This window comes from Lissotriton vulgaris, chromosome 11, assembly GCF_964263255.1.
Source record: "Lissotriton vulgaris chromosome 11, aLisVul1.2, whole genome shotgun sequence".
In the NCBI taxonomy this organism is placed as follows: domain Eukaryota; kingdom Metazoa; phylum Chordata; class Amphibia; order Caudata; family Salamandridae; genus Lissotriton; species Lissotriton vulgaris.
Genome location: NC_141699.1, coordinates 877449323 through 877472252, shown reverse-complemented (window position 1 = coordinate 877472252; position 22930 = coordinate 877449323). Strand labels below are relative to the sequence as shown.

The 22930-nt window shown below is 43.9% G+C and overlaps 1 protein-coding gene across 1 annotated transcript in view; it reads right to left on the bottom strand.

Annotated features, from left to right (window-relative positions):
* SNED1 (sushi, nidogen and EGF like domains 1) overlaps positions 1 to 22930 on the bottom strand; it is a 2960801-nt gene that overhangs the window by 254532 nt on the left and 2683339 nt on the right. Inside the window, exons 26-28 of the mRNA XM_086944023.1 lie at positions 17218 to 17300; positions 11081 to 11179; positions 8872 to 8988 (exon numbers count right to left, since the gene is read on the bottom strand). Of these exons, the coding sequence (XP_086800149.1) occupies positions 8872 to 8988; positions 11081 to 11179; positions 17218 to 17300 (299 nt within the window). The remainder of the gene's footprint in view (positions 1 to 8871; positions 8989 to 11080; positions 11180 to 17217; positions 17301 to 22930) is intronic.

Below are 22930 nucleotides of genomic sequence, written 5' to 3'. Positions count from 1 at the left end.
TTATACAAATCAAGTTTTGAAAAAACAACTGTACCATTAATATTGCTAATCATATTGTATCTATATTGTTCAATTGCAGTGTTTGGAATTCTCATGTCCACACAAATTCTGATGTCCTCGGTGTCTTTTTTGGGAACAATTACAATGGGAGATACCCATGGTGTTGGGTCTTGCTTCTTCAATTATGTCTTCTTTTAATAGCGTTTTGATTTCTTTTTCAACTTTTGCTTGCATGTGAATTGGGACTCTTCTGAGAGATTGAGCTACAGGCTTTATTTTTTCATTTATGTGTAAAGTTATTGCTTTGTCTTTCAATTTTCCTAAACCATCACATAATTGTGCATATTTTTGAAGAACAGGATGATCTGTTGTTAAATTACAAGTGACTGCTAATAGTCCCATGAATTGAGCAGTTACATTACTCAGTAAGCATGGCCCTGGAACCTCTCCTTGTAGAACATGTATTTCTTCTTTACTGCTTATTTCTTCATGTTTTAACATTTCCTCAATTTTTCCTAGACAAGAGACAGGACGTTTTGCACCCCATTGAAAAACACTTACATTTGATGGTTTAAGAGGCGATTGTCCAAGCCGCTCCTGGACACACCCATGGACCTTTCTCTTGCCACTCCTGCAAATTCATCGGCACCGACAACATCCCTGATACGATCACACCAAAGATTCCCGACCCCAATCACCTACAATGCATCCTTCTCAACACCCGATCGGTCCACAGACACGCCATTGACTTATGGAACCTACTAGACACCATCTCTCCAGACGTCGCCTTCCTAACAGAAACATGGATGAACGCTTCCTCCGCCCCAGACATCACCATTGCCATCCCTGAAGATTATAAGATCACACGCAAGGACCGTACCGGCCACACAGGAGGAGGAATCGCTATCGTCCATAAAAAATCAATCCGCATCTCAACCAGCTCTGACGTCAACCTCGCCAACTCTGAACACCTTCACTTCCAGATCCACATCGACCCCAAGACCACACTCAGAGGCACCCTCCTCTACAGACCACCAGGACCCCGCGCAAAATTCAGCGAAGACATCACGGACTTCATCACTCCACACGCGCTCCCCTCCAAAGAGTACATCCTCCTGGGAGACCTCAATTTTCACCTTGAAAAATACAACGACCGCAACACCACCACCCTCTCTGGACAACCTCGCCAACCTCGGACTTAAACAACTGGTCACCTCCCCCACCCACATCGCAGGTCACACACTCGACCCCATCTTCACCTCCAGCAATCATGTCTCCTTCAGCCATACTACGGATCTCCTCTGGACTGACCACAGCTGCGTTCATTTCACCTACAACAAGCCGAAACCCATCAACCACCTCCAACCAACTCTACAAAGAAACTGGAACAAAATCACCATCGACCAGATCTCCTCATCGCTCCTTCTAAACACCCCTGCCCACTCCTCTAACCCAGACCAAGCCGCCACCAACCTCACCCTATGGTTATCCAACACCTCCGACACTCTAGCACCACTGAAAAAACGTCAAAGCAAACCTGGCAGCAAGAAGGCCTCATGGTTCAACGATGATCTTAAGAAGTCCAAGAAACTCTGCCGCTCCCTTGAAAAAGCCTGGAAAAAAGACCCAACCACCAGCACCAAAGACGCCCACAAAAATGCCACCCGCATACACCACCAACTAATCCGAAAGGCCAAGAAAATAGCATTCAAGGACCGACTAGACAACAACGCCCACAACAGCAAGGAACTTTTCAACATCGTCAAGGAATTTACCAATCCCTCAGCCAACTCCAACGACATCACCCCCTCTCAAGCCCTCTGCGACTCCCTAGCCTCATTCTTCCACAACAAAATTGCAGACATTCACAACAGCTTCGACAACCAACCCGGAGACCAACCCACCCAACCATACGATGAACCTTCTCCCCCCTTGATCACCCTTAACGACTGGAACCCAATCTCCACCGACGACACCATCCGCCTGATGAACTCCATCCACTCAGGATCCCCCACAGACCCATGTCCTCATCACATCTTCAACAAAGCAGACTCCATCATAGCTCCGCACCTCCGAGACGTCATCAACTGCTCCTTCAACTCCGCCACCTTCCCGGAAAGCTGGAAACACGCTGAACTCACCGCCCTTCTGAAAAAACCCACAGCGGACCCCACCGAACTCAAAAATTACCGCCCCATATCACTCCTTCCTTTCCCGGCCAAAGTCATCGAGAAAGCCGTCAACAACCAACTCGCCGCTTTCCTCGAAGCCAACAAATCCCTCGACTCCTCACAATCTGGCTTCCGAGCAAAACACAGCACTGAGACCGCCCTCATCGCAGCAACAGACGACATTCGAACTCTACTGGACAATGGAGACACAGTCGCCCTCATCCTCCTCGACCTCTCCGCAGCCTTCGACACAGTATGCCATAGCACCCTTTTACAACGCCTCAGAAACATCGGGATACAAGGAAAAGCACTCGCATGGATCACCTCGTTCCTCACCGGAAGAACCCAGAAAGTCCGCCTTCCACCATTCAAGTCCGAGGCCTCTGAAGTCATCTGTGGAGTACCACAAGGATCCTCACTCAGCCCCACCCTCTTCAACGTATACATGAGCCCCCTCGCGGCCATCGCACGCCAACACAACCTCAACATCATCTCTTACGCGGATGACACTCAACTGATCCTTTCTCTCACCAATGACCCCAACACCGCCAAAACTAACCTACACAAAGGGATGAAAGAAGTTGCCGAATGGATGAATCACAGCCGTCTGAAACTGAATTCAGACAAAACTGAAGTCCTCATCTTAGGTACATCCCCCTCTGCATGGGACGACTCTTGGTGGCCGGAAGCCCTTGGAAAAGCACCCATCCCAACAGACCACGCACGGAACCTAGGCGTTATCCTGGATTCTTCACTTTCAATGAATAGACAAGTCAGCGCAGTATCCTCATCCTGCTTCAACATTCTTCGCATGCTCAAAAAAACATTTCGTTGGATCCCCACCGAGACCAGAAAAACAGTCACCCACGCTCTGGTCACAAGCCGACTGGACTACGGAAACACCCTCTACGCAGGTACTACCGCTAAACTCCAGAAGAAACTCCAACGAATCCAAAACGCCTCAGCCAGGATCACATTAGACATCCCGCGTAACAAACACATCTCTGGTCACCTGAGAGACCTCCACTGGCTACCCGTCAACAAGAGGATCACTTTCCGACTGCTCACCCACGCACACAAATCACTCTACGACATCGGACCAGAATGCCTCAACTCACGACTGTCCTTCTACACCCCCTCCCTCCAACTGCGCTCTTCCGGCCAAGCCCTCGCCACTATACCTCGCATCAACAAGACAACCATGGGAGGCAGATCCTTCTCATACCTGGCTGCTAAAACATGGAACTCACTCCCCACTCACCTTCGCCTTACCCAGAACCACCTTGCATTCAGAAAGCAACTTAAAACGTGGATATTTGACAAATAATCCTCCTCCCCTCCCTAAGCGCCTTGAGACCCTCTGGGTATGTAGTGCGCTATATAAATTCTTTGACTTGACTTGACTTGACTTGTTCAGTCATTTTTGCATATTCAGACACACACATTATATTTCAAGTTGCACCACTATCCAAAACAAAAGGTACTTTTTGAGAACCTACAATAAGATCAACTTAGGTTGTCTTTTTAATGCCTTCCTTTCAAATCATATGTAATTGCTGAATTTTTCTTGCATCATATACAGCCTCTCACTGTGTAAAAAATCTTCATCAGATTCTTCTTCTTTATCAACTGCTTCCATTTCTCTGATATGCTTCACTTTTTCACTTATTTTTCCTTTATTAAAATTAAACTGTTTATTTCCATTTTCCTTTCTTATCCAGTTTCCTTTATTTTCTTTTTTAAATCTGCACATATTTGAATAATGATTATATCCGCCTTACTCTTTACATTGTTGTCCTATAGCTGGACAGAATTTTTGATGGGGAAATTGAAAATCACATCTATAACACGGTCTTTTCTCCTTGTAATGTGTTTCCAATTACTTTTCACTGTTTGTTTTCAATGACATTTGTCTTACTTTTTCTAAAGTTTTTATTCTTCCTTCTTCAATGTTTGTGGCATGTTTTTCAGCTCGTGATTCTGTTCTTGCATGCGCAGAAATACTTGAAGACCATATGTTTTTTCTAAGAGTATATTTCTAAATTTTTTGAGCTGCAACCTTGTAAAACTCTTAATCTTATTGCTTCTTCGTTATTAAATTTATCAAATTCACAAAATGTTACTAGTTTTTTAAGTCTGGTGACAAAATCATCCATTGTTTCATCCTCTTTTTGACATGCTGTGCTAAAATTGTATCTTTCAAAATCTAAATTTCTATGCGGCTCAAATTTGTCATTTAGACATTGCATAAGTCCTTTATAGGTGTTTCTTTCTTGTTGGGGAAATGTAACTATGAGGTCTTCTACTTCATCTCCTACTAAATTAAGTAACAAGTCCTTTGCCTGTTCATCAGTGTGATTTTTGTACGTTGTATTTAAAAAATGCTCAAATCTTCTTGTCCATTTCTCCCATCTTTGAGCAACATGTTGTTGCTCTGTAAGGTCAAACGGTAAAGGTCTCCTAAAAACAGTGCTTGATACTTTCCTCATCATGAATATCAGAATTCATATTTATTATCGCTACCCTGTCTGTTGTCATGGTTGTTGCTTTTGCTTACTTAAATGCTTAATATTACTTATTTATTGTTCCTTTTTGTTTTTTCACTTTTTTATTAATATGCTTTGTTGACTGTTGAAAATTTGCTGTGTGCATCAGCGCATTAAAAACATCACTGTTGACGTTGCACACACAGTTTTTATTCGGTTGCTGTGTGCATCAGCGTGTTTAATATGTTACTGTTGGCGCTGCATACATGTGTATATCAGCGCGTGTTGCACATACAATTTTCAACGCGTTAAATATATTACTGTTGATGTTGCATATAAAGTTTGTAACGATGTGCCTGACTTTAAAACGTCCGACTAACATGAGGTACGTCGTACGTCACGCACACGCATGTGTTTGGCCAAAATTCAAAGTCCGATCTGATTTCCTTTTTATGTGCTCCCATACATCCTGTTCTTATTTGCCACAGAAACGGATCTATCGAGCGACTGTGCTTTTGAACACAAGAAGAATAAAGTCTGAATTGCGCGCTTGTATTCTCAATTAAAAAAATAAAATTGAAATATCACTCACCGCACTGAATTTGTAATTAAATATTCAATTGTGCATCTCACCGCCTTCAGCATCGCTGAACACCAATTTCTGCTGTGGCAACGGAGACGATTCTTTTTATAGATGACCGGCCAGCTTCAAATAGCGCATCAGGACACTTGAAATGAGGAATTCTTTGCAGCGCTTTTCCTTTTGGGCTCTTTCCGAATCATCGCCAGTATAATAACTCGATTCAAGCATCCAGGTATGTTCTTATATATTTATTGTCATCAGCAAAACAGCTTCTTAGCTTATCTAATCACCAGTTATAACTGTACTACAACTGTACTGTACTTACTTGAAAATCCCCCAACCTTCTATTCCAGAATGCTTTACATGACAGTGTGTATTACATCATTACATCTCATCATTACACTGTTGGGACACCTGTATCGCACCAACATCTTTTAGCTGACCTTATTGTTGCATTTCAAATACCATGTCAGGTACCTGTGGTTAAGTGCCAGGCACATACAAAAGGAACAGATTTGGTGTCTGAGGGAAATTAAGTTGCTGATACAGCAGCAAAGGAAGCTAGTTTATATGCAATGAAAACATGCAGTACGCACACTTTGGATGCAGATGATGAGGTTGAGATACAATACTATGAGAATATTTCTACAGATGCATTATTAGACATTCAAAATGCAGTACCACAAGATGAGAAAGATCTATGAAAATCAGGGGGGGGGACGACGACTGGAATTCCAGATCTCCTTTATAGATCAGCAACTTCAGGTAAAGTTACAATGCCTCAGTCACTACTTATACCAGCCCTTCGACAACTTCATTTACCAACACACAATGCTAAAAGAGTAATGATGGATGAATTAAATAAAAGTTGATTTATCCCTAATCCAGGACCATTAGTTGATGTATTTCTAGCTTCATGTCATGTGTGTTATCAGTACTCTAATAAGAGGTCACCAAAAATGCCTTCATCGTCCATTCCAAGACCAATAGGTCCTTTCATAGAGTTACACATAGACTTTGTAGATATAATACAAAAATGTGATGGATAGAGGTATTTGTTAGTAGTGGTGTGTCCATTTTCACGATGGATTGAAGCAGGACCCTGCTTCAGGTGCGATGCTGACAAGGCAACCAAATTCCTGGTGAGAGAGGTCATACCGAGGTGGGGGGTTTCAGCAGCAATACGCAGCGATAATGGCAAACACTTTTCTAACATAGTATTACAGCAAATTACTACACTGTTAAGAGTGAAACACCAGTTTACCTCAGTTTACCACCCAGAGAGTAATGGAATTGTTGAGAGGACGATTGGCTTACTGAAAAGCAAAGTGTCAAAAATTTGTGAGACCCTGCAAAATAATTAGCTTTACTGCCTTCCCCTTGCTCTGTATGCATTTAGAAATGCCCCTTCAAAGGATCATCATTTGACCCTTCACCAAGTCATAACGAGTAGGCATTCTAATTTTTCCTTTAAACAAAATCAAATAATTCGTTCTGACACTAAGTCTGCATCAGAAGGTGTTTGGCAAGAAATTAATGCATACATGTCTGCCTTAAAAGCTGTACAGGTTTATTCTAAACAGGTTCAGCAGTAACAGTCCGACACTACTGCACCACCCCAGCAAATATGGGATGAAAACATACAGAGATATACATGGACTGGAACTAAACGTCATCCTAAACTGGCTGTGAAATAAATGAGATTTTCTCTTTGCTTTAAGGGAAATGGGATTGTTAAAGTGGGACTGGATCTCAATTGCAGCTCTCAACAATTCTTTTTACAATTTTTTTTTTTAGGCCAACTCCTCTCCCTCTCCTCTCCTCTTCTCTCCTTTACAATGCTAATATGCAGGGTGGTACCTTCAGCCTTATGGATTTTATATGGCAGTGTGGAGCACACTCAATTACCCTCCCGCCCCCCCGAGCGGAATCTGCTATCTGGCGACTTTGCATACTCCATCTATGGTAATACCAGCAAAAAAAATAAAAGATTTGCATTTGCATTCCATGAGTAAAACATCAACTTTGCTGCATCATCACAGAAGAAAAAGGGTGGCTGAGTACTTTGGAACTTCGGTGTGGCAGGATGTGCTCAAAGAGTATAGGTTGTTCAGTGACACCCAAACATTTTTGGGGAGTCTGATACCTATGTTTCAAGCAAAAGCAACTGCTTGCTGAGTTCAGATCACTTGGTAGGAATTAATTAAAGCAATAAATCCTACTGAAAATGGCTTTAATGCAATTAAAGAAGAGTTGCGTTCAATCAGACTTATGGTGATGGAAAACAGATATGTTTTGGACTTAATGACAGCGATCGAAGGAGGAGAATGTAAAAAACGTAATTCGGAATGCTGTACTTTCATACCGGCAAATGATGAAGATGAAGGAAATCTAACTCAGGCCATATTGACTTTGCATAATTTGCATACACAGATGAAGAAAGAAGGGGGTGCTCCAGAAGAGTGGTTCACTGGCTGGTTTGGTTGGGTGCTGTCCTGGATGTCGGGGTTGTCTAAGGCCTTGTTGCTTATAATAGTTCTGTTGCTATTGATGTGCCTAGTATTGCAAGAGGGTTACAGCTAAAGTGGGGGGTATGTTGCCTATATTAAGAAATAAAGAGATGCAAAATACAGAGTTGGAAGAAATGCACAGGGGTAGTGAGTAAGTAGTCGAAGAATTGACTAGAGAGGGGAATGAAAGGAATACAAACCCTAATTTAGATTTAGGCCCTAAATATTGTGTTCATCATTCTGTTTTACCTGTCACTTGCCCCCAAACTGTGAAATATTATGTAAAAAAGAAAGGGAGTACAATGTGGTTTAAATGTGTGGTTAAACGTGCATGTTAAGTTGCACATTTGCATCTGGAAATAACCTATAGCCTGCTTTCAAAAACAGGTCTAAATGCAACCTGGCTTAAGTGTCTTTTCCTTAATATTGTATTCTGGCTGAGAAACTTCCTGTCTTGGAATATGTAACAGGAAATTTGGAGCAGCAAAAATGTTCCCATTGTAGTCTGTAAGTGTGGCGTGAGAAGGCACACAGGAAAGAGCTGTTCTTGAAATAAATGTATGTAATCTGGGTGGTACCTAACTGCAAAGCAGGAAGCTTTTTCTATTGTTAACATTGTATTAGAGTTATGGAAGGTAGCTAAAATTAGTATTATAAGAGTGGACTCGAAGTGTATGTAAGTTGAGACTGACTTGCGCTTTTCTTATAGCATATCGCTCTCCGAGCTGATCTAGCCAGGCAAATGCAATACACCTGTTTGTACTCCCTTTTGTTGCAGATGTGGTGATTAAATGATTTGCGATGCTTAAAGGATTTTTTCCCATCATTATTGACAGCAACTATTGAAGGTGTCTGTTACAAAGACGTCTGGATAACCTTCCGTTCTTTCAATTATGACATCCTCACTAAACAACTCAAACATTAAACTATTTTTAACAGCAAAGGAGTGTGATCTGAATTGATTTCTATCTTATTTTGAAGTGCCAGAGTGATTGGCATCCTTTCAGAAATCTCCCTTTAGATATTCAAGATCTACTCTTAGAAATAATTGCAACAAATGAAACCGGCCCTAATCCATGGAAATGTAATCCATACCATTATCTAAAACTGAAATTACTTACTGAGTTCACAGTGACGGCCTTTAAACCCAGGGGTGCAATCACAGGTATAAGTGTCTGCTTCAGTCACACAAGTACCTCCATTTCCACAGAGGTTTACAGAACAGGCCCCACTAATATCTGGAAAGACAGAGAACAGAGTTAGATGGTTCCTGATCCACTCCTTCAGAACATGATTGAAGATACACAATCGATCTATCTATCTATCTATCTATCTAGCTATCTATCTATCGCTTCTGTTAGTAACGCATTTCCCACAATATCATATTGCAGAAAGGATCAGGTTCAGTCTGAGAAGAGTACTGTTACCAGTAAACAACTCAGACACTATGAAGGGTGATGACAGCACTGGACCAGCACAAGTCCTTCACACAACCTTGGGCAATCAGTCATTGCCACAGTTTGGAAGGCAGTGTGTCTAGCAACCTAGCACAGCTACAGCTATGTTCACTTATTTCCCTTAAACTATCTTGGTGTACTGGACTATGAAGCATGTCTGGGCGTGAAGGATAGGACTTAGAGCATTGGAGCGCCCCTAAACCATAGATGGGGTGCTGGAGGCGTTGTGTGCCCATATATTCCTGGAGAAAATCGCCTTCCACCATTTCCCCTCAACTTAAAACCATTCTACCCTTTTTACCCATGACCTATGATCTATTTAGTTGCTGACTATGCCTGGTAACTACTAGGAGTGGGCGGAATTTGCGTAATCGCGTTACGCAAATCTCCGCGAAATGATACAAAATCTCTGCGAACACGCAGAAATTCTGCGAAGCACGCGGAATTGCTTGTTGGCGATGCTTTTTTACTGTTCGCAATCGCTGTTTGCCTGCTCGGAGGGAAATATCTCGTGAACACGAAGTCGCGGAACGCAGAATTTTGGGCAACTTTGCGATCTCCGCGGAATGAAAAATTACCTAAATTCCGCAAATTCCTGTGAGCGGAACGGAATTTACCACCCAGGCCTAGTAACTACCTCATATTTTTATATTAAAATTCTTTATTATTTAATTATCTTATGACTTGATATGCCACATGCATTGATTTATGGAGAAATGCCTTGCAAAAATCACTTACTGCTCTTGTTCAGTAGACCAGTCTCTGCACTTGTATTGTAGGTGCGTATTCTCAAATGCACATCAGTTCTGATGATTGGCCTATGTATGAGTAATTCTCATGCTTTTCGTGCGCGGCCTACCCAAAACATCTGGTTACTATACCACATTACCTGCCAATGATTGCTTCCATTTTCTCACATTTTCCATCATGTGACTATTGTAACAACTGTGGCTTGGTTAAAGAGAACAGATTCGATATCATGCTCCAGGTTAGCCGAGCCTGTCTGAAGGATATTCATGCTGATAAGCCACTGTCCCTTGGACTTAAGGCAGAAGCGCAGGATGTCATCAATGTATGCAAGAATAATGTATATTTCTAACTTTAAATAATGGCACATCTATTTAGTAAGGCTATGTATGTAATTTGTGGTCTTTTCATAGCATTTATGTTGTTTGAATTTGCCTGTGCTAATGCCCTAATAATTCTCATAGTAATTATAACGCCCATACTATACCCTAGGATAACTTAAAATAAATATAACTACCATACATGTGTGCACTGAATCTGGAGTCTAATGAGGAAGGAGAATCTAAATCTAACCCAGAGAAAGATGTGTCTGGCAGGACTACTGCTTCTCTCTATATTCCTGCCTCATTAGTATAGCCGAATGGTGGGGTTGTGCGCTACCTGTACATCTCTCCAGCACAGCATCATCAGCGGCTGTGTCCACAACAATACTGGAATATGTGACAGAAGACATATAATGTTCAGGATGCCAAGGCCAGCATCTTGAGCAATATATTGTCACTTAACATGGCTTTAATCTCGATGTATATATATCCATGTACGGTGCACTAGGTGCTAACGAAAATTGTTACTAGATGTACTATTCTATTTACTTTTATATTCTGGTATTCTTACTCCTGTACCTTGTAAAATGGCTTTTTTGTGAAGTGCTCTGTTGCCTAATATCATTTGGGTATAGTTAACACTATAGAAAATAATACTAATAAATAACCCACGTTATTACCAGTCTGGATGCTTAAAGACGATCATGTCTTCAGTGAAACATTACCTAGAGGAGCATTGTTTGCCCCAAAAATGAAACTGGCACACTGGAATGGTTAACAAGGACAATTCTTCAGATACTTACTAATGTTCTTGCTGTCATCCATATTTGACAGCTGCAAAGCCAGGCTAATGTGACTGGTTGATTCTTCTAGCTTCTCCAGCTTCACAGGAACAGTCGGTCCTGCAGGCAATCAATGACACATAAATACAAAGTTCTTGGTACAGAAGTTATTCTAATGTTGATCTTTTGTTACATTCCTGCTTTCATCAGGTTTTCCAAAATAACTCCAGTAATGCCTCCTAATCCCTCACCACTGAGCTGAACATTCATACAGTTATTTACCATCTGATATCTGGTTACAGATGGAATACGGCATTCACTAATATCTGGGTCTCATTATGGGCCTCATTACCCATAAGATGCAGAAATCAATTATGACTATGTCACAGACCAAGCACACATGCTATGTTATGTTATGGCTATTTGTAGAGCGCATGGCTACCCGAAGGCGTCCCACAGCTAGCCGAGAGAGAGGCAGGTCACCACAGTTTAGTAGGAGGGGTTTTGAAAAAAACAAGCTTTCAGAAGTTTACGGAAGGGAAGGAGATTTGGTCCTGATCGTAGGTGGGAAGGGAGTATGTTCCAGAGCTTGGCGTAAGTAAAGCGGAAGGAACAGCAACTACTTCTCGCAGGTAGGTAGAGACTAGATAAACGAAGGAGTCTATTAGGGTGGTATGGGGAGACAATGACTTGGAGGATGGGGGGGGCTTTCTTTCAGAAAGATTTGTGGGCGATACATAGAGACTTGAATTTTATTCTGTTCGCAACCGGGAGCCAGTGCAGGGTTTTCAGAGCAGGCCTTGCGGAGTGGCTGTTGGGAGTCATAAAAAGCATCCATGCTGAACACTTCTGGATGACTTGCAGTTTATTTGTGGTAGCCCTAGGAGCTCCTAAATACAGAGCATTTCCATAGTCAAGGCGAGAGAGGATTAAAGCCTTGACCATGAGTCTTCTTGCTGAAAAAGGAAGGAGCAGAAGGACTTTACGGAGCATCTGCAGGATGCCATAGCAGGATGCCATAGTAGGATGCTGCCAGTTTAGTTGCCTGACGATCAAAAGTGAGTGACTGATCTAGCCACATGCCTAGACTTTTGATCTGATTTTTTGGTGTGGGTTGAGGGCCAAGAGAGCTCGGCCAAGCTAGGCCGATGCCAGAGATGGGTGAGTTGCCCAGCCTCATAAGCTCGGTTTTATCTCAATTTAGTTTGAGGAAGGAGAGTTCCATCCATTTGGTGACTATCACCAGGCAGGGGATTAGACTGGACGAGGTGATCCTCAGTGGTTGAGGGCCACCACTAACTGGGTGTCATCGGCATATGTAACAATGTCTATCACGAAGGGGAGGACAATCTGTACCAGTGGGCTCATGTAGACATTGAACAACATTGGGTTCAGGGATGAGCCCTGAGGAGCGCCGCAGCCACGTGGGATTTGATCTGACGAGTTATCCCCTTCAAATACTTGAAAGCTTCTGTACTTAGGAAAGGACTGTAACCAGGTAATCACACTACCTGATAGACCAACATTCCTCAATCTGTGGAGCAGGATGTCGTAGTTAACAGTGTTGAAGGTGGCACTGAGGTCCAAGATGATGATGGCCATCGATCCTCCTTTGTCTAGGATCATTTTGGCCTTTTCAACCACTGCGAGTAATGCGATTCCAGCCCCATTTGATGATATTCTCCTTCTCCTTGGTTATATGCCCCTTCTGAATCCGTGTCTTGACTCTTGATTAGAAGCTGAGATGGGCTATTGGCATATTCAAAAGCATCCTGTCCATCTCCTTCAGAGTCTTCCTGGTCCAACAACATAGTTGGCGGTAAAGAGGTCACCCTTCTCGGGGATGTCATCTCAGGAGTGATTCTCGTCAAAGAAACCGTCACTCGTCTCTCCGTAGCCAGTATCGTCGGTGGTTCCGTCGACGCTGGAGAAATCCTCGTCGACGATATTGGAATTATCGATGTCGTCGTCGACGCCACCATCGACGACCCCACCGATGTTGTAGATACTGTCGTCGTCGATGCATTCGTCGACGACATCACCGTCGTCGATATCGTCGTCGACGCCGTCGTCGTCGTCACTGCCGTCGTCGTCACTGCCGTCGTAGTCACTGCCGTCGACGATGGTTTCCTCGTCGACGATGTTGAAGAAGCCGTAGACGATATCTTCGTCGACGATGTCGTCGGCAACTTCCTCCGTCGACGCTGCCGTCGACGACACCTTCTTCGACGACGACGACGACTAAGTTTTCGTCGACGACCCTCCCGCCGACGAGCCCGTCGACGGGACCAATTGGATTTTGGGCTTCATTTTCTTTGTCGACGGGACCCCCGTCGACGATGTCTTCGTCGTAGAGGACTTGGAACTCCTCTCTGAAGAATGTGAAGAGGGTTTTTTGAAGGCTGGATCTGTCTTCTCACCCTTAGGAGGCGAAACCAGTTCTGCCTTATCCTTCCCGTTGTGGGAGGAACTTCCTGAACCCCGGCCATCAGACTCTCTGGGGGTCTTCTTTGAAGCCTTCGAGGGGCGCCCAACAGAGGAAGATGGGGAATCCCTACCCCTTTTCACTGACCTTTTTGAGGAAGCAAAGGAAGACGATTCCTCCTCATCACTGGAAACTCCATGTTTCCTCTCCTTCTGCCTCTGTAGCCATGTAAGCAGTCTTCCAGCACGATCTCTCAAGGTCTTGGTGGAGAGAGTGCGGCAAATCTTGCAGTCCTCTGCCTTGTGATCCGGGTAGAGGCAGTAAATGCAATCCTTGTGTTTGTCCTCCACAAACAGCCTTTTCTTTCCACAGGTGGAACAGGGCTTGAAAAGGGCTTTCTTTTTCTCAACTTCAGACATCCTGAAGAAAAGGAAAGATTCCTGAAGTAACCTGAAGAAATTCCTGAAGAAATAACTGTAGAAATCTACTAGAAGAGTTGAAAATAGAGCAGAGCTCAATGGAGACTCCCTAGCACAACGTGCGGTAGAAAATCTGAGGCTCTGAGGTTCCTTCAGGAAGGTTCCAGGGGTGAGGCTCTTCTGATTGGCTGATGCCTAGAGTTTGGTCTCTTTTACAAAAAGAGGCTGATATGCTACAAAAGGGAATGATGCCTAGGCCTTTCCTTTCTCTTTTGTACCTACTACTATGGTATTTTTTATTACCGAGACTCCCATTCCGATGACGGGGAATGATACAAAGCATGTGAATCTATGAAAGTTCCAATACTGGGGCAAGGGTATGAATCGGGAAAATTACAATAGGGTCCTAAAATGTTATACAACAGTATCAGGGTCAAGACTGGGTTTCTTCAATAGTGCCCTCACCATGGCATGTTTCCAGGGTGGGGGTATTAGTCCAGTTGAAATGGAATGGAGGAGGTTATCAGCTTCAGCAACACTGGGAAGATTGTATCCCCAGCTTTACCCAAAAATTAGGGAGGTGCTGGGTCATTGGGAGAGCCAGGTTTTACTGAGTCACATATACTTACTAGGGTGTCCATGTCTATCAAGGGAATTTCCCTGAGAAAGTGCTCACCGGACATGGAGTGCTCCGTAAGCCACTGATTGATGGATGGGCCGGGGGTGGGGGTGGGGGGGGGGGGGGGGGGGGGGGGGGAATTGTAGATATACTTGATCTTATTAGAGAAGAACTCTGCAAGTTCTCTCAGTGTGCATTTGAGCTGTCTAGTGGAACATCCCTGACTGTTAGTTTTAGAAGGCGCTTGGCGATCTTAAAAATTTCACGTGGGGTGTTTGAGGCGGAGTTAATTCTTTCCTCATAGTACTAGCGCTTGTGCCTCCTTCACTTTGAATTGGCAAATTTTAAGAGTCTCAGTAGATCAGTTTGCTTGTTGTATCATAATTTCTTCTCCATTTCCTCTCTATCCTTTTACAGATTTGTTTATACTCATGCAGTGTAGAGCAGTACCATCGAGAGGGTTGTTCCTCGTTTTGTTATGGATACGTTTCTTAGGTATATCTAGGTCAAGGCAGGAGTTGATCCGTTGGTTAAATTGGTCAATCGCAACCGTGGGGCAGGGATCTAGGGTAGGTATGTAATTTATCAGAGCTGCATTCCAGGAGTCCAACGGGATGTTGGACCAGGAACGTTTCCAGCTGCAAGTCGTGCCAGTATTATGTTTTTTTTTTTATATAACCAAAGAGAAGGTGACCAGGAAGTGGTCGGACCATGATACTTGGACTGGGTCTCTGACTGAAAGTTCATTGCAGTTGGAGAAAATGGGATCTAGAAGATTCCCTTTTTCATGAGTTGGGCTCATAACATTTTGTTTCATACAGAGAACCAAAAGATTTTGGGTTAGTTTGGTCGCTACTGGGTCTGCCGGGTCATCGAAATGCAAATTGAGATCCCCCATTATAGTAAAGGTAGAAGGGGAGCTTGCCAAGTTGGCAACAGCTTCTGGCAGAATTTTGAACAGTTGTCCTTGAGGACTGGGGGGACGGTATATGTAAGGATACCTGAGACGGTATGAGTTGAAGACAGTGAGATGGAGCAGGAGATGTTATCACAGTCAGGAAGGATATTGGGGATAATGTGGCATATATAACCTTCTTTTAGAATAATGGCAATGCCTCCTCCCCTCCCCTGTTCCCGATCGTTCCTCCGGATATGGTAACCTGGTAGGAGACATTGGAGTAGGTCAGGTTCTGACTCAGCATTGAGCCAGGTTTCCGCGAGAAATAGCGCGTCAGGTCATTACCCTTGGAGCAAGATAGAGATTTGCGTGGCATGTTTGGATAAGGATCTGCAATTATTAGACATAATTTTTAGACTGAGGAGGAGGCAGGGACCCGGTGGGGTTTAGGTGGAGGAAGTAAAGTAAAAGAACATTGAGGAAAAATCTAAATGTCCATAAGTGGACGAATGGAGTGAAGGCAACTCTTACTGGGAGACATCCTCAATCTCATGGATAACTCTGAGGAGTATATGTGGCGGTGAGGACTGAAACCGTCAGGGGCGGTGGCCCCTGGCCCCGGCCAGGCGCAGCCGGGGTTGCCTTCGGCGCGCCTTCTGCTCATCAACTCCATCAGCTAAGTTTATACCCGGAAGTCCTAATGGAAGTTGGAGGAAGACTAGAGCGTCTCACCTCCAAAATAGCCGCCATGTAGTGGCCCAAGGGAAGTGTGAAAAACCCACTTCCTGGAAAGAAAAAGAGAACAACCCCCTCCACTCAAGCAGTGGCCTAGCTGCTGCGGTGGACCGGGGAGCGGAGCAACAGTGGACCAATGAAAGAGATGAGCAGGTTTAAGTGCGTGCGGCAGGGAAACAAACAGATAACATCAAACAAAGCTAAACCTTACCCACAGTAATTGTTAAAAAGACAAGGTAAAAACAGGATAAAACAACTTTTGAGCGCTTTTAAAATCGTAGCGAATGACACTATCAGCACTGTGTGCACTACCTTCTCTGAGCTTATTCCCTACATCCCCTGCATGACGTCTGGACATCCACAAAACTTAAACCTCATCATTACCTACCACCTGACATCTCAGTTAACACCCATGTATTATGTGGAGCCTAAATAGTATGGACTCTAGCACTGAAGACACCCTTAATTAACTTACTGGGTTTTGGACACCTATAAGGCATTTAAAGCATTGTTCTTCCTGGAACACCTGAAAGACCACATGGTTGCAACACTTCTATGGTGGAGCACATTCGTTAATGAAATCTGAACAGCCATAAGATAAAACACCAAAGGCCTAGAACAAGTATGAAAGTCTATCTGTTCCTACCACGTTCATACGGTTGGAATGTGAACCACCATAGGGTGTTTCTGCTGTGAGAAATATGTATGTGCTAGAGTACCTCCTTTCAGTTTGTGGTCAAGGCTGTGGTCTGCTCCTGTACAATAACCCAGAACACATGTTCCTCAATAACTCCCTTGGGCTCTAGCAGCGAGAATAAATCCTTCCCATTTCGAAAGAGGGAAACATTATGGTCTGATTTGGAGCAAATGGTCTCTGCCAGTGGAGAATTTTCTACTGGATTCTGCTATACTATAAAGATAATTTGGTAGAGGTTATTCAGCTGTAAGATTTTCACTTGAGGATTTAGCATTTTCTCCTCAACTGTAGGATTGTCTGTTATCACCCAACTCTATGTACATAAGGCCCTTGATCTTGGAGTCTTTGAAAAGAGGCATACAGACCTGTTCTAACAGTCACTGATTTATTCAATAAACTGCTGAATCTTGCACTTATCCGCCGTCTGCCGTCTAATAGCTCTGTGAACCTGGAAAGTCAAAAGTATCATTAGTGAGAGATATGTTTGTTCTTTTCTTCTTTGCATTATTTCTTCTTCCCTCACACGATAGTGCACAGTATAACAGACAGGAAGGTTTATGAAGCACACACTGACGGACAGGGAGAAGGACTGAGGAATGAAAAACACTGAAAAACACCAGCATAGTTATTTCGTAGTGGCCAATATTTTGTTTTTGATGGTCACACTTTTTTCACAAGCTGTGCGAGTTACCAAATATTTTGCTTAGTTTAGTATAAATACTACAAAAGCGGTTGCACATCTAGCTAAGTACACATATTTTTACTGGGATGATATTGTATTGTTTGTAAGAACACATCCAGTCATAGTAGGAAGCTGTTTCTGCTGCTTAAAGTATTCTCTGTTGAAGAGGCTTTCCCTCACCCAAAGGTAAAGTAACCATTCAGTGGTTCCCAGAACATCTCTCAAGACCTTCAACCTTTGATTTTTTCTAAGGTTAAATATACTACAGTCGGTATCCTGACAATCTGTATAGTATCGTCTTCAGCCATGTTCACCTTCATTGCCCACCTGCGCTACATCTCCAGAGCCAATGTTTACTAACAGAATATAAAACCCAGTTCTCATTCTGAGACACGACAAGAAACAGTAATCTGTAATTGATAAAAAGAAGTCTTAAGAGTAGTTGGTCTCTAACTGGATCTAATCACCAATCTCTTCGCTCTCCCTTCTGCGATGTTCACCTTGGATGATTGTATCTACCTAGGGGGCGACATAGGCTCTTGATTTTCCCTGACCCTGGAAAGATATTCTTTTGTATATATATATATATATATATATATATATATATATATATATATATATATATATATATATATATATATATATATATATATATATATATATATATATATATATATATATATATATAGATATATATATGTGTATATATATATAGATATATATATGTGTATATATATATATATATATATATATATATATATATATATATATATAGATATATATATGTGTGTGTTAACTCCTCGCTTTCCTTGTGCGTTGCCTTGCTGCCAACAAACGAGAGTGGACCCAAAAGTGAGTGCAATTATTGTTTATTCACCGCCTCAACAGATCCCGCCATAACGCGTTTCGGCAGTTGCCTGCCTTGATCACAAGACAGCGTTTGGGATTCACATTGATGAATTTAAAATGCTAGTGCAGTCAGGTTTGCCAATGGACATGGAAAAAATACTTCCATTCAGTATTTTGTGCATTGAAACATTGTCACTGTTATTTGTTATTATGTGCTTAAATACATATTTTCAAATTCCTTAAACAACACACTTGTTCTAGAATTTCATGATTTGACATGCATTAGTCATTATGGTTATATCATTCAATCTTGATCATACATTGTTAGCATAAATGCAAAGAAAACATATTGCTTTTTCCTTATCCGACAAATCTAAACAACATTGAATTATGCTGTGTACCATATAAAGAAACTAAAATACCCAGGTGTTGTGCAATGATAGAAGACATAAAAATGCTTCCAATATAAAAAGTGCAAGTGACAATAAAATCAATATAGTTATGTATCCTGAAGTTTCCTTAGCCTATACCCATACTCTCCATTTATACCGACATAATGTCTTTGACTTTACTTGTGGAACATATCCATATAGATATGGCCATTGGGTGCAAGTATTTGCATGTGCAAATAAGCAAGTATATATGAAGGGATTGATAGATTCATTGTACAATTGTTTCCCATGGTTGGAAACATAGACATAAATATGTAGTTAAATAATCATATAAACATATTGTTGGAACCGGCCTCGTGACGTGGTCCCACTCCTCCCGCATGGCGGGCCCTGGACGACATCGACCCCTGTCCTTCGGTCTGAAGATACCCCCACCAACCTTCACGAGAGCCGCCCCCCGGCTCTCCCTCACAAGGACATGGCGACCCCTACTCGCCCCACGCTGCTGGTCCGACCCCTATCCCGGGCCACCCTCTCAGGCCCAGACTCCATCTTGGGCCTCCCCCGTCCGAGCCCCGAGGCCTCGGCCCGACCTCGGCCGCGACCCCAACAAAGCACCGACATCGAGGCACCAAGGTCCGACCAGGTGGTAAAGGGGCCACTTGACGGATCAAGGAGGAGGGGAGTTTCGATGGCCCTCCAGCCGTCTCCGGACGCCTGGTTTCGATCGCCCTCCGGCCTCCCTGGGTGCTGGCTCCACCCTCCTGCTGGGTGTCTGGACGCTCTCCTCCCGGCCCCTCTGACCCCCAGGTGCGAGGGTCCGGACATCAAAGGACTCCAGACCTATATCTGGGGCAGCTCTGGGATGGGTCAGCAGTTGTATCCCGGAGTCGAGAGACCGTGAGAAGAACTCGCCTACTTCGAACCCTGAAACCATCTTTGGAGCCCTGCTGGCGCTGCCGCTGCCCAACCTTGCTGAAACCATCTTTGGAGCCCTGCTGGCGCTGCCGTGGCCCAACCTCGCTGAAACCATCTTTCGAGCCCTGCTGGCGCTGCCGCGGCCCAACCTCGCTGAAACCATCTTTCGAGCCCTGCTGGCGCTGCCGCGGCCCGACCTCGCTGAAACCATCTTTGGAGCCCTGCTGGCGCTGCCGCGGCCCGACCTCGCTGAAACCATCTTCGGAGCCCTGCTGGCGCTGCCGCGGCCCGACCTCGCTGAACCATCTTCGGAGCCTGCTAGCCCTGCCGCGGCCCGACCCAGAGGAACCCCCCAGCTCGAGGATTGAGGGCTGAGCGCAGGGTATCCCCGTACCAGGCTGGTACCAAGACTGTCCCGCTACCCCCTTCCCACCGTTACTAAGATCTTAAGGATCCCTTGATCCGTTTGTACAGATATTGCTGAGATAACCTGCCTTGATTACTGATAAAGACGTTAAGAATCTATCCTTGTGTGGTGTCCATCTGTAGTGGTGTGATTGCTCGCCTGTACTATCCTAGAAGAGGAACCTCGCCAGGAGGCCTCTCGACCGCGCTCGGCCAGTTCTAGAAGGAGAGGTGGGTCTCGGGGTGGTCGGCCAGACAGCCTCTGCCTCCCCCCTGAGATCGCCTTTCTAACATATATACATACACTAGCAGCCCGTCCCGACATTGTCCGGGAGCAATTAGGCTTCAGCGCCCCCGCCTGCCCCGACGTTGTCCGTGGGTCCCCCGGAGCCTTCCTCCATATATTGCAGTATTATACCTTTATGTTTACTTTGTACGCTTTTGTAACCTGCACACGTCACTTTTTCCTCCTGTAATGCAGTAATATACCTCTATGTTTACTTTGTACGCTTTTGTAACATGCACACGTAACTTTTTCCTCTTGTAATGCACTGTTTGGCTCACTTTTGTAATGCTCAGTTTGCTTCCTCTTGCTCACGATTGTCATTTTTGCTTCATTTTCCCGCCGTTCACCGCTCCTAAATAGATAAATAAATAACCTACTTCATCCGCCGCTCACCGCTCCTCCCCGCCTGTCCGCCGCTCCTCAACGCCAGTCCACCGCTCCTCACCGCCTGTCCGCCGCTCCTCACCGCTCCTCCCCGCGCCATGTCCGCCGGTCCTCCTCGCGCTCCTGGACACCGTTCCTCCCCGCGCTCCTCACGTCAGAAAGCAGGTCGCGGCCGGCGCTTCTTCCAGGGGACTACTTTTTTTTCCGGTAAATTTTTTAAATAACGTATATTTATTACGTTTATATCGGGTGTGTGGATTGGCGCTGTGGTTCCTGAGTTTACCCGCCTCAAAGGTTCAAAGTTCTTCCTTTATAATAGTAGTATAGATATAATATCTTAAAATACACAACTCAATCATTAAAATCATCCATCGATGGTAAAATATTCTATAGAATTGCTATGTAAACCTTCCATGTCTAATGGATATAATATCCCTACATCCGAAATTCTATCTCCAATAATAATTCATATATACCTGGTGAACCTACTCTTCTCCAACGATCTACATTATCTCCAATTAATTCCTGCATATATTGTAGAACGGCAGCCCAATAGTACATTCTGAGATCCGGCACTTCCCAACCTCGTCTCTCTCTTGTTAGTGTCATGTATCTCAGTGCTCTCCTGTTCTTCCCATGAGCCCAGATAAACCTATTCATCATATCTTCTAGTACATTGAACCATTGTTTCCTAAATTCTAGGGGTACAGCCCTGAACAAATAAGCATATTAGGTAGGAAAACCTTAATAATATTACACCGGCCTACAATGGATAGATGAAGGGTATGCATTCTGTCAAAATCCTTCTTTGTTTTTTGAATAACTATAAAATACCTAGATAAGTGGCTGCCTGGATCACCCGAGGATCCTCTAGATCAGATGTCTCAATCTTAACTATCTGCATCTTCTGCTGATAAAGTAAGTACCCTGAGATCGTAAGAAATACCTGGGCTTCCTCCTCAATTGCTGCAAGTGCTGTTTGGGGATCGGGGGTTACCACAGCCACATCATCGGCGTAGGCCAAGACTTTAGTTTCTTGCCCTTGAAACCTCATTGGCCTTATTGGCGTCAATCTTCTGAATGAGGGGGTCACTATATAAGGCAAAGAGAAGGGGAGAGCACGGGCAACCTTGCCTAGTACCCAGTGTGTTCGATAATAATTCTGTATACCCCCATTCAATATTAATTGAGCTACTAGAGCCTTGTATAAGCCCTGGATTACCTTAATAACGCCCTTCCCAATACCGAACCATGCAAGGACTGCCCTTAGGTTGTCCCAGGAGATCCTATTAAATGTTTTCTCAGCATTCAACAGAATCAGGGCCATAGGGTCTCCTAAGGCTGCCTCTGCGTCAAACAATGTTATGATCCTGCGTATATGATCCGTGGTGTCTCTCCCAGGAATAAACCCATGCTAGCAGGGGTAAATCACTTTAGCCATTATATCACTTAAAGGTGTCGCTAAGGCCTTCGAGAATATTTTTGCATCACTATTCATAAGGGTGATAGGTCCATTGAAACCAGCTTCTCTGGATTGCTTCCCCTTTAAAAAAAATAGTGACGGATGACCCATTCCATGATTCAGGAACAGAAATCCCTGCTATGCCTGGCAGATTGTCCTAACCAGATCTGGTCCTATGGTGATAAGGAAGATTTTGTAGAACTCAAGGGCTATCTGATCGGGTCCCACTGCCTTACCAGAGGGGAGCTCCCTAAGTGCCCCATAGACCTTCTCCTCATTGAGTCAGTCCTCCAACGATTCCGCATCTGCAGAGGTTAATTGCTCTATTGCAATACTACTTAGGTATACTCTGATTACATTCTCTTCTCCCCTTTGTTCCTCATGATACAGTTTCTCGTAGTATTTACAGAATTCCTCCCAAATCTCTATAGAGCCCTTTACTAAGTTCCCCATTCATCTAAAATCTTGAGTATCTCTCCTGTCACATTTTTTTGCCTTAAACGGGCTGCCAACACATGCCCTACATGCTCGTTAAGCTTGTAGCAATTTTGCCGCCAAGTAAGAAACTTTTTAGCTGCCTTGGTCGCTGAGATTTCTCCTGTATCGGCCTTGGCATGGGCGAGTGAGCAAAATATTCCTCTAGGGGTATCCCTAAGGCTAGAGCGCAGGCAAGCTCTTTCTCGGCATTCAACAAAGTCTT